This window comes from Salvelinus fontinalis, chromosome 34 (assembly GCF_029448725.1).
Source record: "Salvelinus fontinalis isolate EN_2023a chromosome 34, ASM2944872v1, whole genome shotgun sequence".
NCBI classification, from domain to species: domain Eukaryota; kingdom Metazoa; phylum Chordata; class Actinopteri; order Salmoniformes; family Salmonidae; genus Salvelinus; species Salvelinus fontinalis.
This window is the reverse complement of record NC_074698.1, coordinates 13,898,242-13,911,376: the sequence shown is the minus strand read 5'-3', so window position 1 is coordinate 13,911,376 and position 13,135 is coordinate 13,898,242. Positions and strand designations below refer to the sequence as shown.

At 40.5% G+C, this 13,135-nt stretch overlaps 1 protein-coding gene across 4 annotated transcripts; it reads left to right on the top strand.

Moving 5' to 3' along the window:
• Positions 1 to 506: 506 nt before the first annotated feature.
• On the top strand, positions 507 to 12,580 carry LOC129833200 (phosphomannomutase 1-like). Of its 4 annotated transcripts, none has more exons than XM_055897604.1 (8): positions 512 to 1,089; positions 3,081 to 3,198; positions 5,592 to 5,668; positions 5,901 to 5,992; positions 6,576 to 6,651; positions 7,022 to 7,097; positions 9,289 to 9,404; positions 9,752 to 9,971. In XM_055897604.1, exons 1-8 carry the CDS (start codon positions 1,009 to 1,011, stop codon positions 9,872 to 9,874), a joined length of 759 nt encoding a protein of 252 aa, XP_055753579.1. In that variant the 5' UTR covers positions 512 to 1,008; the 3' UTR covers positions 9,875 to 9,971. The 4 variants fall into 4 exon arrangements, with proteins under 4 accessions (XP_055753577.1, XP_055753579.1, XP_055753576.1 ...); XM_055897603.1 differs by having other exon boundaries at positions 518 to 1,089; positions 6,552 to 6,651; XM_055897602.1 differs by lacking the exon at positions 7,022 to 7,097 and having other exon boundaries at positions 507 to 1,089; positions 9,752 to 12,580.
• Positions 12,581 to 13,135: the final 555 nt, after the last annotated feature.

Here is a 13,135-nt window from a genome sequence, read left to right as displayed (position 1 = left end):
CCTCACCACCCACAAGACATGTTAAGATTGCAGATACCCTTAACAGACAAATCCATCTAACAGCCCTCAGAACCTCCTTCGGGAATATAGCTGTTCTGCACTATGCCATTTGGCTTCCATAGGGCACAAGCATGTATATTGTTTTAGCCTGCCCTCTAGTGGACAACTAACTTACTGATAATAAAAGCGATCACACAAACGTCCTGGTAATCCTGCACAACAACTCTATCCAGAAGGAGCCAAGTGTGAGTGTTTATTTTGGAAGTTGGATCTATCACCATGTTATACAGGTAATTAAAGCAACACTTGATGGAGCTATCAACTAAACGTTATTCATCATTAATTTCTCATGTACATCTCTCATGGCTGGCCTGATTAATGCCCTGGCTGGCCTGACATGCAGTAAAGAATCATTCCATTGTTTGGGCTGTGAATTTATTATATGATAGCCTACATTGTACAGATCTAGGCACAGTCTGAGCACTGTCCTCTCCTCTAGGTGAACGGTCGAATGACTGTTGAGATGGGTCTTAATCAGTCTTGATTTGACATGGGAGGGGGCAATGGACTTCTATGTTTATATGTCTTGCCAACACCCACTTCGCGTCATCAAACATAAAAGCTGCGATTGGCTGTTTGCATGTAGCCTACGAGAGTCGAGACATTGTTGCAAAATAAACCTGAGACGTGTCGAGCTGCCTGTGATGATTATCTGAATTCGATCGGAAACGGTGGCAGAACTATTCTTCAGTCTGAGGATAAGCTACAGTTCAACAACTATTGGATATGGTTTGTCGTTATCTACTCGACCGCATGGCATAAATGATTCATCCAACTAGTGGTGGGCATTACATTTTACAGTGTACCGTATTGTAGCCTATACAGTAGTCTTTGTTTTGCATTAGAGGCAAGATCAGAAAATTGTCACTCTTTCCCAGAATATTTCTTACACATTAGTAACATTATCATTACTTACACATTAGTAACACTATCATTGCAAAATAAGAAATGGATGAATCAAATGGTTCTTCAAAAAGGACTATTCTGTGTTTATTTGACGTGGACGGCACTCTTACCCCACCGAGAGAGGTATGCTAAATAACATGTTTTATTATCCCGTTCTATTAATTGTGTTTTGTTTGTCATTTTCTTTCTTCTAATGTTGCTGTCCAACGTGTCAAACCTTTGCCAATCGCCATGCCTTCTTGATAGCACAAAACTGTTGCAATAATGTCAATGTCTTATCTGAAGCAAGGTCTGGAATGTTCCTGCATGTTATGTAATGATTTACTATTTTCTGTCGATATACTTCCTGATAATGTTGGCAAACACCATCATTTTCTGTCCTTCCAAGTTCTTGTTTTCATATATTATTTAATCCCGTGGTTGTACCCTACAAATGCTGTCGTCCGTCAACTCTTTTCAATGAAATTAAAATGTCTTCGTTTGCATCTGAAGCTTGTATTTTACTTCAAAGTAGCGCGCGCCCCATTGAGCAGAGATATAATTAATTTGGAAGAACGTTATGTCCTCCGTCCGTACGAGAACACGACAGTAAAATACTGTTGCCTACTTGCACAACACTTATGAAGTGTCAACCCTAGACCACCGTTACACTGGGACACTGCTTACGCCAATTCAAAATACCCTATAACTGCTGTCCTTCCATGTGAAGTATCAATTACCTTGCAACTGTTCGCGCCAATCCTTAAAGGCCCAGTGTTTTATATATATTGCCACACTATTAGGTTGGATACTGTGAAATTGTGAAAACTATAATATTGCCCTTTTAGTGTAAGAGCTGTTTGAAAAGACAGCTGTTGAATTTCAGCCTGTTTTGGTGGGATGGAGTTTTGTAATGCCTGGTGATATCATTAGTTAATAGACCAATGAGAAAGAGAGTTCCATACCTCTCTGCCAATAACAGCTCATTTTTTGTTCCCCCCTCCCCACTCAGACCACTCTCAAACAGTCCTAGCAAAATTATTGCTTGAGAAATTGCTCTTTGCTCTGAAGCTATTTTTGTTTCTTTTTGACAATTAAGGTACTTCATTGTTACCCAGAAATTATTTGATTTTGAGATAACAACATCTGCATTGGAATTTTAACAGACAGATAAACTGATAGTAAACAACTTAAAGTGGGTACATGGGAAGAAGAGTCACATGGAGTTCCTACCCTAAAAACTCTGACTACTTTGATCAAGGATGTTGACATTCATAATGGGGGTAGCCTATTAGTTATATCCTCAGCCTCTTTTGACCCCCAGATTTGAAATGCAAGATAATCAATTAATAATCAGTGAAACGGCTCTCTAGTGTTTTTCATAATGATTTCAGTAGTTTAACAAAAAATTACTCATTCATATGATGATACATGGTTAACTCTCTGTTACACAACGCTGTATCAATGAATGTCTTTGCAATTGTCGTGTGAAAACAGGCAGTTCTCCATGTCTTCAAATAATTCAATTAAACAGGAGGATAAACATTAAGATTATCCCTCGTATCTCTGCCCATCATCACAAGATGATGTCTTTGTTGTAACATAGACAAAAAAAGATCATATTGTAGGCTATCTACATTCTTGTCTCAGTGTCTGGACCGGTGATGTAAAGAAACGTTCAATGATCGTCGTGTAGGCAGTGCCCAGTTCAGCAGCCGTTGGTCGGTCACAGAGACATAAGTGTGCAGAATGAACCTCACTGCCCTTATATTATGTAATGCAGTTTCCTCATGTGAACATGAGTGGTCCCTGCCTGATCCGTCTGCCCAAGTCTCTCTGGCAAGATGGAAAGTTTAATAGGATTATTTCTGCAGAGGATCAATAGACCACTATCAAAGTTGCTCCTCCTTCAGAGACAGATGCCAATCTCACTCTGTCTAAACAAAAGCATTATCCTGCTTTGTGTTCAGACAACAAAAGCCGTTTTAAGGACTGTAAATGCCTGTCTTGTCACAGTTTATATTATGAGTCCCTAAAACGGTGTTTTCAATAGTGTGTGTGTGTGTGTGTGTGTGTTTGTCTGTGTGCACTCATCGTGTGTTTACGCATTATGCATGTGTGCTTACACCCTGCAGAAAATTGACCCTAAGCTGGATGAGTTTTTCCAGTCTCTGCGCAGGAAAGTGAAGATCGGCATAGTGGGTGGATCAGACTACTCAAAGATCGCAGAACAGCTGGGGGAGGGAGATGAAGGTGAGCGCTCCTCATTCTCACTTTGGTCTCATTTCAGTCTCACATATTCACCCTCAAACCCACATTATTGCCTTTCTCTCACAGGGCTTTGCAAACCCCAAAAAGGCTGTCGCTTTCATGGTCATGAAATTATTTAAAGGAAATTCACCAGAGAGACAGTTTAGATGCTTTCATGTTGGCAGCCCACTCTCATTTGACATCAGTCCATAAATAACAGACATAGACAAAAGCAGCTACATCATAACTGAAGTCTCCACTCCGGGTCACACATGGACCCAGGTGGAGTTACATGTTTGCTCATATACCTGTGTTATCTTGACACACTAACCCTGTGGTGGAGTTTACACACAGCAGTGGAGACTGGCCACCAACACACTGACAACTGACAGTTATCACTCAGAGCAGCAACAAAAGTAAAGTGACGAACGATAGAGTAAATACAGTGGGGGGGAAAGGTATTTAGTCAGCCACCAATTGTGCAAGTTCTCCCACTTAAAAAGATGAGAGAGGCCTGTAATTTTCATCATAGGTAAACTTCAACTATGACAGACAAAATCAGAAAATCACATTGTAGGATTTTTAATGAATTTATTTGCAAATTATGGTGGAAAATAAGTATTTGGTCAATAACAAAAGTTAATCTCATTACTTTGTTATATACCCTTTGTTGGCAATGACAGAGGTCAAATGTTTTCTGTAAGTCTTCACAAGGTTTTCACACAATGTTGCTGGTATTTTGGCCCATTCCTCCATGCAGATCTCCTCTAGAGCAGTGATGTTTTGGGGCTGTTGCTGGGCAACACGGACTTTCAACTCCCTCCAAAGATTTTCTATGGGGTTGAGATCTGGAGACTGGCTAGGCCACTCCAGGACCTTGAAACGCTTCTTATGAAGCCACTCCTTCGTTGCCCGGGCGGTGTGTTTGGGATCATTGTCATGCTGAAAGACCCAGCCACGTTTCATCTTCAATGCCCTTGCTGATGGAAGGAGGTTTTCACTCAAAATCTCACGAAACATGGCCCCATTCATTCTTTCCTTTACACGGATCAGTCGTCCTGCATGCCCCAAAGCATGATGTTTCCACCACCATGCTTCACAGTAGGTATGGTGTTCTTTGGATGCAACTCGGCATTCTTTGTCCTCCAAACACGACGAGTTGAGTTTTTACCAAAAGGTTATATTTTGGTTTCATCTGACCATATGACATTCTCCCAATCTTCTTCTGGATCATCCAAATGCTCTCTAGCAAACTTTAGACGGGCCTGGACATGTACTGGCTTAAGCAGGGGGACACGTCTGGCACTGCAGGATTTGAGTCCCTGGCGGCGTAGCGTGTTACTGATGGTAGGCTTTGTTACTTTGGTCCCTGCTCTCTGCAAGTCTTTCACTAGGTCCCCCTGTGTGGTTCTGGGATTTTTGCTCACCGTTCTTGTGATCATTTTGACCCCACGGGGTGAGATCTTGCGTGGAGCCCCAGATCGAGGGAGATTATCAGTGGTCTTGTATGTCTTCCATTTCCTAATAATTGCTCCCACAGTTGATTTCTTCAAACCAAGCTGCTTACCTATTGCAGATTCAGTCTTCCCAGCCTGGTGCAGGTCTACAATTTTGTTTCTGGTGTCCTTTGACAGCTCTTTGGTCTTGGCCATAGTGGAGTTTGGAGTGTGACTGTTTGAGGTTGTGGACAGGTGTCTTTTATACTGATAACAAGTTCAAACAGGTGCCATTAATACAGGTAACGAGTGGAGGACAGAGGAGCCTCGTAAAGAATAAGTTACAGGTCTGTGAGAGCCAGAAATCTTGCTTGTTTGTAGGTGACCAAATACTTATTTTCCACCCTAATTTGCAAATAAATTAATTAAAAATCCTACAATGTGATTTTCTGGATTTTTTTTTCTCATTTTGTCTGTCATAGTTGAAGTGTACCTATGATGAAAATTACAGGCCACTCTCATCTTTTTAAGTGGGAGAACTTGCGCAATTGGTGGCTGACTAAATACATTTTTACCCCACTGTATAAGTGGGAGTGCTACTAGTGCATTCAAGGCTTCGTTTTCAGTACATTTTTGCATCAACAGTTCTCTATCCTGATCATCCCCAGACTGCATTATGCAAGACTGATTGAGATGCTCAGTACTTTGATACTCTAGCTATGTGAGATATGTGTACAGTGAATGGACAGAACAGAGATTAAATTGGACTGTTTCAGGTAGTGTTACATAGGTGGTAATCTGCAAAAAACAATAATCCCGCTGCACCAGGTACAACATGCCTGTTTTCCATTATTATTATTATTTTTAAGGCTATGTGCTGGTAGCTTGTGTTGTCTATTTACTATGAATGTTCTCACAATAACACACTTTTACCTAATTTGCCCCCTTTTTCTCTTACAGTGATACAGAAGTTTGACTATGTGTTTGCTGAGAATGGCACGGTGCAGTACAAAGATGGGAAGCTCCTTTCCAAACAGGTGGGTGTGACTGAGGTGAGGGAAGGGAAGGAATAAAATATATTTTTGCTCACTAACAAGCTATTTAAACATGATGCCATGTAAACAACATGCAGGCACAACCTTTTCTTCTTATAAACTGCTCTCAGCTAAGAAGACTGGAAGGGAAAGTTATGATCATGTCTTTAAGAGAACTGCACTGTTAATAAGAAAAGACAGTTCAAATATTTGAACTATGTCCTCTGTCCTACAGGCCATCCAGAACCAGATAGGAGAGGAACTACTGCAGGACCTCATTAACTTCTGTCTCAGCTACATGGGGCTGATCAAGCTGCCCAAGAAAAGGTGAGATTCCCTCCCTCTGACCTACTTTCAGCTCCTTTTCCTTTCAGCTCCTTTTCCATCCTAGTCATTCAGAGGCCCCATGGCCACTTCAACCTGTCAATCACAGCTGTAGGCATTGGAGAAAGGAATGGTGGCTCTGTCAGCATTCCTAAAGCAGAGACTAAGACAGAAGGATTGATCTGTATCTGTGTGGAAATACTTATTTCCTTGAGAAACAAAGCAATTCTGAATCTAACACTAGAATCTCTAGAATTGTTGTATGATGGTTGGTAAACAAAACCTGAGCTGGCGCACACCCAAAATAATAGTTTGTGTGGAGATGCTGACTAATGGCGAATAAACTATAAACTATCATAATAAAGAAAGTCGCACACTCCATTGTGTAATCTCCCAGCAATTTAATGGGTATTTACCAACATTTCGGCATCACGAGGCACAGTGATGCCGAAACGTTGGTAAATACCCAATAAATTGCTGGGAGATTACACATGTATGATGGCTGGTAACAAAGCCACACTAAAGTCCCTTTTTGCAGATTAATGCCTTATTCTGCCCTCAGGGGCACCTTTATCGAATTCCGCAGCGGAATGCTGAACATCTCCCCCATTGGCCGGAGCTGCACACTTGAGGAGCGAATCGAATTCTCTGAAATTGACAAGGTATTACACAGTATAAGAGTGCCTAAATAATGATCCAAACGGCTAAACATATAAACTTTTCAAACGAATAGTAAACAAACAAAGCATGTGTTATTGATTGAGTCATGTTTTCAACCTCTTATAACCTCAAATCACTGCACAGTGCAAGCAGGCATGATTTTATCTTATATTCTGTTACGTTGGCTCCTATTAAAAGGGGAAGAGAGTAAACAAGTCAAAACAATGCTGAGCTTTCAAGATGGCTGAACAGACAGCCCATTGATGTTTCACAGCCACACATTATGGAGGGTCTAGTGGTCTGATGGGTGATGTGGAGAGGCTTAACCCTTAGTGGCCTGAAGCCTGACCCCTTTCCTTAACCTCTTCAAAGAGAGAGAAAATCCGGGAGAAGTTTGTTGCGGCCCTGCAGGAGGAGTTTGCTGGGAAGGGTCTACGATTCACTAGAGGTAAGCCAACTGGCACAGGATGTGAGCTGGGAATTAATATCAGTGTAACTATTAGCACCTCTAGTCTTGTATTTCAGTATTCTTTTGAATGCCATCTGTGCATGGTGTGATATCTACATTTCAAGACTCATTTATCTCTCAGATAGAAAGAACCCTGTTATGACTTCAATGTACTAGCTCCTTTGCTGTCTTTTCCTTGCTGTTGCTTCCTATCTGTCAGTTCACAAAGACGATCTGCCATGCGTAGCCAATCTCCTGGACACATTGTGCCCAACTTCATTAAACATTACTCTACCCTGTTCCACTCTCTGAGGTTCAGAGATGTTTTTCTCTGGTTAGTCAGACTAGGTATTTGCTGACTGTAACGAGGTGTGGGGCTTACTTAATGGCCTGTGAAACTGTACACAATTCAGGCAGCTGCACAAACAGCTGGAGATAAGGCTGTTGTCTTCACAAGGCACTCTGTTAAAGCCTTGGGCCATTAGCAGCAGTAGTTACAAACACACACTTTCATCCTTACTTCAACCCTAACTGAGTGACTGCCCTGGGAATCCCTCTGATTGCTGATATTAACTGGGAATCCTTCTGGTTGCTGATGTGGAAGCTGATGCTCATAGCACTGGCAGCAGAGCCAGTTGGAGGGCTGTTTGTACTGCAGCCGCAGAGCCTGATAAAACAAGCCAATGAGAAGGCTAGTGGATAAGATTTATGTGTTTGCTCATTGCAGTCTGTATCTGCACGTCTACTCTGCCTTGGTTTGTTCACATTTCACATATGCAATGCTGTTTATGTCTATGCGGCACTGTCTGTTCTTACGCCAGAGATTTTTGCTCATGTCACTCAGCTCAAAAGGCAACATTGCAGTGTCACTTCAAATACAGGCACCTTTGTCCTGGCTATGTTTTCTTTCACCTTTATGGTGCATGGCCAGGGGTGGGGAAGGAACTGTGTGGGGGATGGGCTGAGGATGTGGGTGTTTCTGGCCAATACACCCTCTGATTGGCTGACACCTCCCTAGCTGTTGCGTTTGTGAGCTTCCCTTCTGGTCAAGCAGCAGTTGCTACATCCATTTTTGGACTAATACATTAATGATATGTATCCATTGATTCTTGAAGAATATAATTTATAAATGCCATATGATCTTGAACAGTCGTACCCCATCAGAACACAACATATAAGCTAGTTTTACTCCATTGTTTAGAAACAAAGTAAATGTAAACAAACACTGTATAGCCTAAAAACATGGTTAAAGTTATAATTTTGATATCATGGATGGTCAGTCCTTGCATTCATTGCTCTGCCTTTGAATTTGAGAGTGCTTACATTTCTCCAGTCCCATCGCCACACCTTTTACTGAAACAGTGGTGAGGAGGGCGCTTTGTTATTGCTTCAACTGCTGATTGCCGCTTTAAACACTGGGGGGTAATGAAGTAGAATCTGAAGGCAGGGGGGATGAGTGAGAAGCAGAATTTAAACTTACTTCTCTGAGGGCTTTTCGTGCACATTCACCTTTCATTGAGCTGAATATGTGGCAGAATTTAAAGACTAACTGCTCTGGTTGTAGAATGAAAAGGAAAGAGCGATTTAAAAGAAAGGAGTCAGCCACAGGCTGTGTTTGTGGAACTGAGTCCACCTCAATGGGCAGCCTGTAGGCTCACATACTGTTAGTGACCTCATGGAGGTCAGCCAAGTAGTGAATAATCACCAATAATAAGACTGGTCTCCCTGGACACAGACTGTATGTCAAAGCCATCACCACACAGTCGATGCACAGGGCATAAATAAGTCTGTTCTGCTGAACTAAGCACAGTGATTGGGGCTTTTAATAACCTTTCATGCTTTTCGAGGGGAGAATGTGTTGGGCTCCAAGTCTGTTGCAGAGAAATGTGCAACATTAACCGTTGAAGTTGCAGTCTTAAAAATATCTCAAAGCTGCTGTTCCTGTAATGGGGGAAATATCACACCTATTTTACATACATTGGGCATCCTCACTCATCAGTGCATTGACCAACCAAAACAAATATTCCTGACATGGCATGAGAGAGCTGCTGGTAATGTGTTAATAATCATCACTAAAAGCATCATTATTTTATGGGAGGGACTAATATTCTGTTCAGTAACATGATGTTAAATTGTAATGTATCAATTGAAATTGACTGAATTATTCCCTCTCGTGTGCCTCTCTATTCAGGTGGTCTCATCAGTTTTGACGTGTTCCCTGAAGGCTGGGACAAGAGGCTCTGTCTGGACGTGCTGGAGGGGGAGGGCCTGGACGCTATCTACTTCTTTGGCAACGAGACATCGTCTGTAAGTGAAGGGGAGGACCTTGTAGACGTGTCAGTGGTGGGGAATGCTCTGAGGCTAAAGATAGCAATGAGAGTAGGATTGTGCTGTGGCTTGAATGATAAAGGTTAAAGTTCAGAGATCATTGTTGATGTCATTCTATGTGGAGTTGACCCCTGCCTGAAAGAATGTTGCATGAGCTTTGTGATGGTTGTGTGTTTATTTAACCTCTTTTACTGAGACATAGAGAGAGATAAAGAGTGAGTGAGGAAACAAGGAAAGAGGTCGACAAGGGGGAAAAGGGCAGTCGGTGCAAACCTATTTGTGAAAAAGCAGATTCTAAAGCCGTATCTACATTCCTCTCTGTTCAGGGGGGAAACGACTATGAGATCTTCAATGACCCGCGCACCATTGGTTTCACAGTATATTCACCAGAGGACACAGCCAGGCACTGTCGAGAGATTTTCTTCAAAGCTCCCGCCAATGAGTCGTGATAAATCGTGCAGCAGGCACTCTCACAGTCAGCTTCCCCTGGGCTCCCCCTGTTGTTGTGGGCAGTTACTAAGAGCACCTGAAGGAGAAGAGGTGGAAATGGGAGGTAAACCACTACAGATTTGTAATCAATGCATTGTTGTTGTAAAATATTATTCTAACTAGCACTGGACACATAAAGGGATCATCAGTAATTCACATTGGCTGGACTCCCATTGAAATTATTATGAGATGTGGACAGATCTGCTTTTTTAAAGGGATGGTAGCTCAAACAATGTGAGGAAGTGTACTAATGTTTTCAGTTTTTTATCATGACTAAGTGTTTCTCTAAGGTTTTAATGTAATATCTGACTGTTTAACATCTATCAACCCAATGTTTTTTGTAGCGTGTCCCTGTATTTGTATGTAACATCAAATTAACCAAATGTCTTATAGGCCCTCCTGTAAGACAATCCTCTATTGTGAATATCATGTGAAGATTTACATACATTTTGAGTATATAATGTAAATACTCACTTATCTTTTGCACTAATATTGATACAGTTATCTGACAAACTGGGTTTTGGATCATTTGTTTTCTTTGTGAATGTAGGAAGTGACTAGTGTTGTCTTTGAACAAAATGGAGCGAGACAGAAGAGAGAAAATTTGTTTTTTTGCTCTGTGCCAGTCCACTTTCAGATTAAGTGCCTATAGAAAGTCTGCACCCCCCCTTGAATTTGTTTCACATTTTGTTGCGTTACAAAGTGGGATTGAAATAGATTAATTGTAATTGTTTGTCAAGTTTTTTACAAATGTTTAAAAAAAGTTATAACTAAAATATAATAATTCCTTTAAGTATTCACCCCCTTTGTTTAGGCAAGCCTGAATTAGTTCAGAAGTCAAATGTGGCTTAACAAATCACATAATAATTTATATGGACTCACTCTGTACTCTGTGTGAAATAATAGGGGTTGACATTATATTTTTTTATGACCACTTCTTCCTCTGTCCTCCCAGGGCTTTTTCGAAAGCTTCAAAAATAAAGGGCAGTGATTGGTAGATGGGTAACAATAACATATCAGACATTGAATATATCTTTAAGCATGGTCAAGTTAATAATTAAGTTGTGGATGAAGCATTAAACCACCCAGACACATAAAAAATACAGTCATTCTTCTGAACTGAGCTGCAGGAAAGGAAGGAAACTGCTTAGGGATGTCACCATGAGGCCACTGGGGATTTTAAAACAGCTACAGGGTTCAATGGTTGTGGTGGGAGAACTGAGGATGGATCAACAACATTGTAGTGACTCCACAATAATGACCTAAATGACAGTGATAAAAATAATACAAATACACAGAATAAAAATATTCCAAAACATGAAACAAGGCACTAAAGTAATACTGCAAAAAAACACGGCAAAGGAATATACTTTTTGGCCTAAATGCAAAGCCTTATGTTTGGGGCAAATCCAACACAACACATCACTGAGTAATTGCCTTCATGGTATGAGTATGCTTGACATCGGCAAAGACTGGGGAGTTTTTCAGGATGAAAACCAACGGGATGGAGCTAAGCACAGGCAAAATCCTATAGGAAAACCTGCTTCAGTCTGCTTTACACCAGACTCTGGGAGAGGAATTCATCTTTCAGGAGGACAATAACCTACAACACAAAGCTGAATATACACTGGAGTAGCTTACCAAGGAGACAGTGAATGTTCCTGAGTGGGCAAGTTACAGTTTTGACTTAAATCTGCTTGAAAATCTATGGCAAGACTTGAAAATTGCTATGTAGCCATGATCTCCAACACCTTGTCAGACCTTGAATAATGGGAAAATATTGCATAATCCAGGTGTGCAAAGCTCTTATGAGACTTACCCAAGATGACTCAAAGCTGTAATCGCTGTCAAAATGTGTTTCTAACATGTATTGACTCAGGGGGGTGAATACTTATCTAATCAAGGTATATAAAAACAAATGTTAGAATTTTTTCTTCCACTTTGACAGTATTTTGTGTAGATTGTTGACAAAAAATTGACAAATCAATTTTAATTCCACTTTGTAACACAATAAAATGTGAAGAAATCCAAGGAGGGTGTAGACTTTCTACACAAAAGGGTTCTTCGGCTGTCCCCATAGGAGAACCCGTTTCGGTTCCAGGTAGAACCCTTTTTTTATTCCAGGTAGAACTCTTTTGGGTTCCATGTAGAACCCTTTGTAGAAAGGGTTCAATCTGGAACCAAAAAGGTTTCTTCAAAGGGTTCTCCTAGGGGGACAGCCGAAAAACCCTAATTAGAATCTAGATAGCACCTTTTTTTCTAAGAGTGTTTAGGCACTGTAGAAAGAAGTCTTACCTCATCTATGCAATTACATATAAATTATTCCTGCTACTTCAGTCTGCACCGCTATAAGAAATGGATCTCACAGATGGCTTATACACCCTTTACATTACCTACCCAGTATATTCATAGGTACACGTCCTTTAGTTGTATCTTATCAAATCAAATTTGATTAAAAGGTTAATGACATCTGCGACAAATACAATAATCTGGATGTCTTGACCCTTCTGCCAAAGGCCATTAGACCTTCCTGAATGACAAAGGTCCAGTGGACTCACTTGTACAGTTTGATCGACATACACTAATTGTGAAATCATCATGTGATTGTTGAGTACTGTATTCATTTGAACTATGTTCATTGTAATAAATTATTTTATATCATCGTGCCAAGTGTGACTTGTTATTTTTTTGTACAACAGATGGAAAGTATAACTAAGGAATAGGCATGTCATTCTAATGTCACATACTATGTATACACCCTTATCTCCAAAGATAAATACTAAAGAAAGATAACAGCCACCATAATTGTGAATCATAAAATGTTTTTAGTGCTCTTTCAAGGCTCACATTGAAATTAGGGTAAACTATAGCCACAGTGGCTTATCTAACAGAAAATGTTCTGAACTGTGAACAATGGAAAACCTAGCATTTTAACTAAAACTAAAATATGAAATAAAACAACCCAAAACAGTAAGAATGAAGGACAGAAAAATACATAGAAATAGTCTAAATATGGAGAAATGCTAAACATAATGGGCAGACATGAAACAAATACGAATAACGGCTCAGTAACAATCAAATGATCATTTCAGAACTTAAACAAATACATTAAAATGTATTTAAATTCCATTGACAGTGTGTTACAGTGTCTCTCAGACAATAGAAAAGTTTCAAATAGTTTCAAAAACCTTACAGTAATTTGCTCATACCATCATGGTGAG

What these genes read in the sequence shown, in the direction of transcription:
- LOC129833200 (XM_055897601.1), top strand. Translation starts at nt 1,009, where the DNA reads ATGGATGAATCAAATGGTTCTTCAAAAAGGACTATTCTGTGTTTATTT. An exon ending in ATCAAGCTGCCCAAGAAAAG is followed by an intron (nt 5,993 to 6,551) that starts GTGAGATTCCCT and finishes TTCTGCCCTCAG; the next exon opens with GGGCACCTTTATCGAATTCC. An exon ending in AATTCTCTGAAATTGACAAG is followed by an intron (nt 6,652 to 9,288) that starts GTATTACACAGT and finishes CTCTCTATTCAG; the next exon opens with GTGGTCTCATCAGTTTTGAC.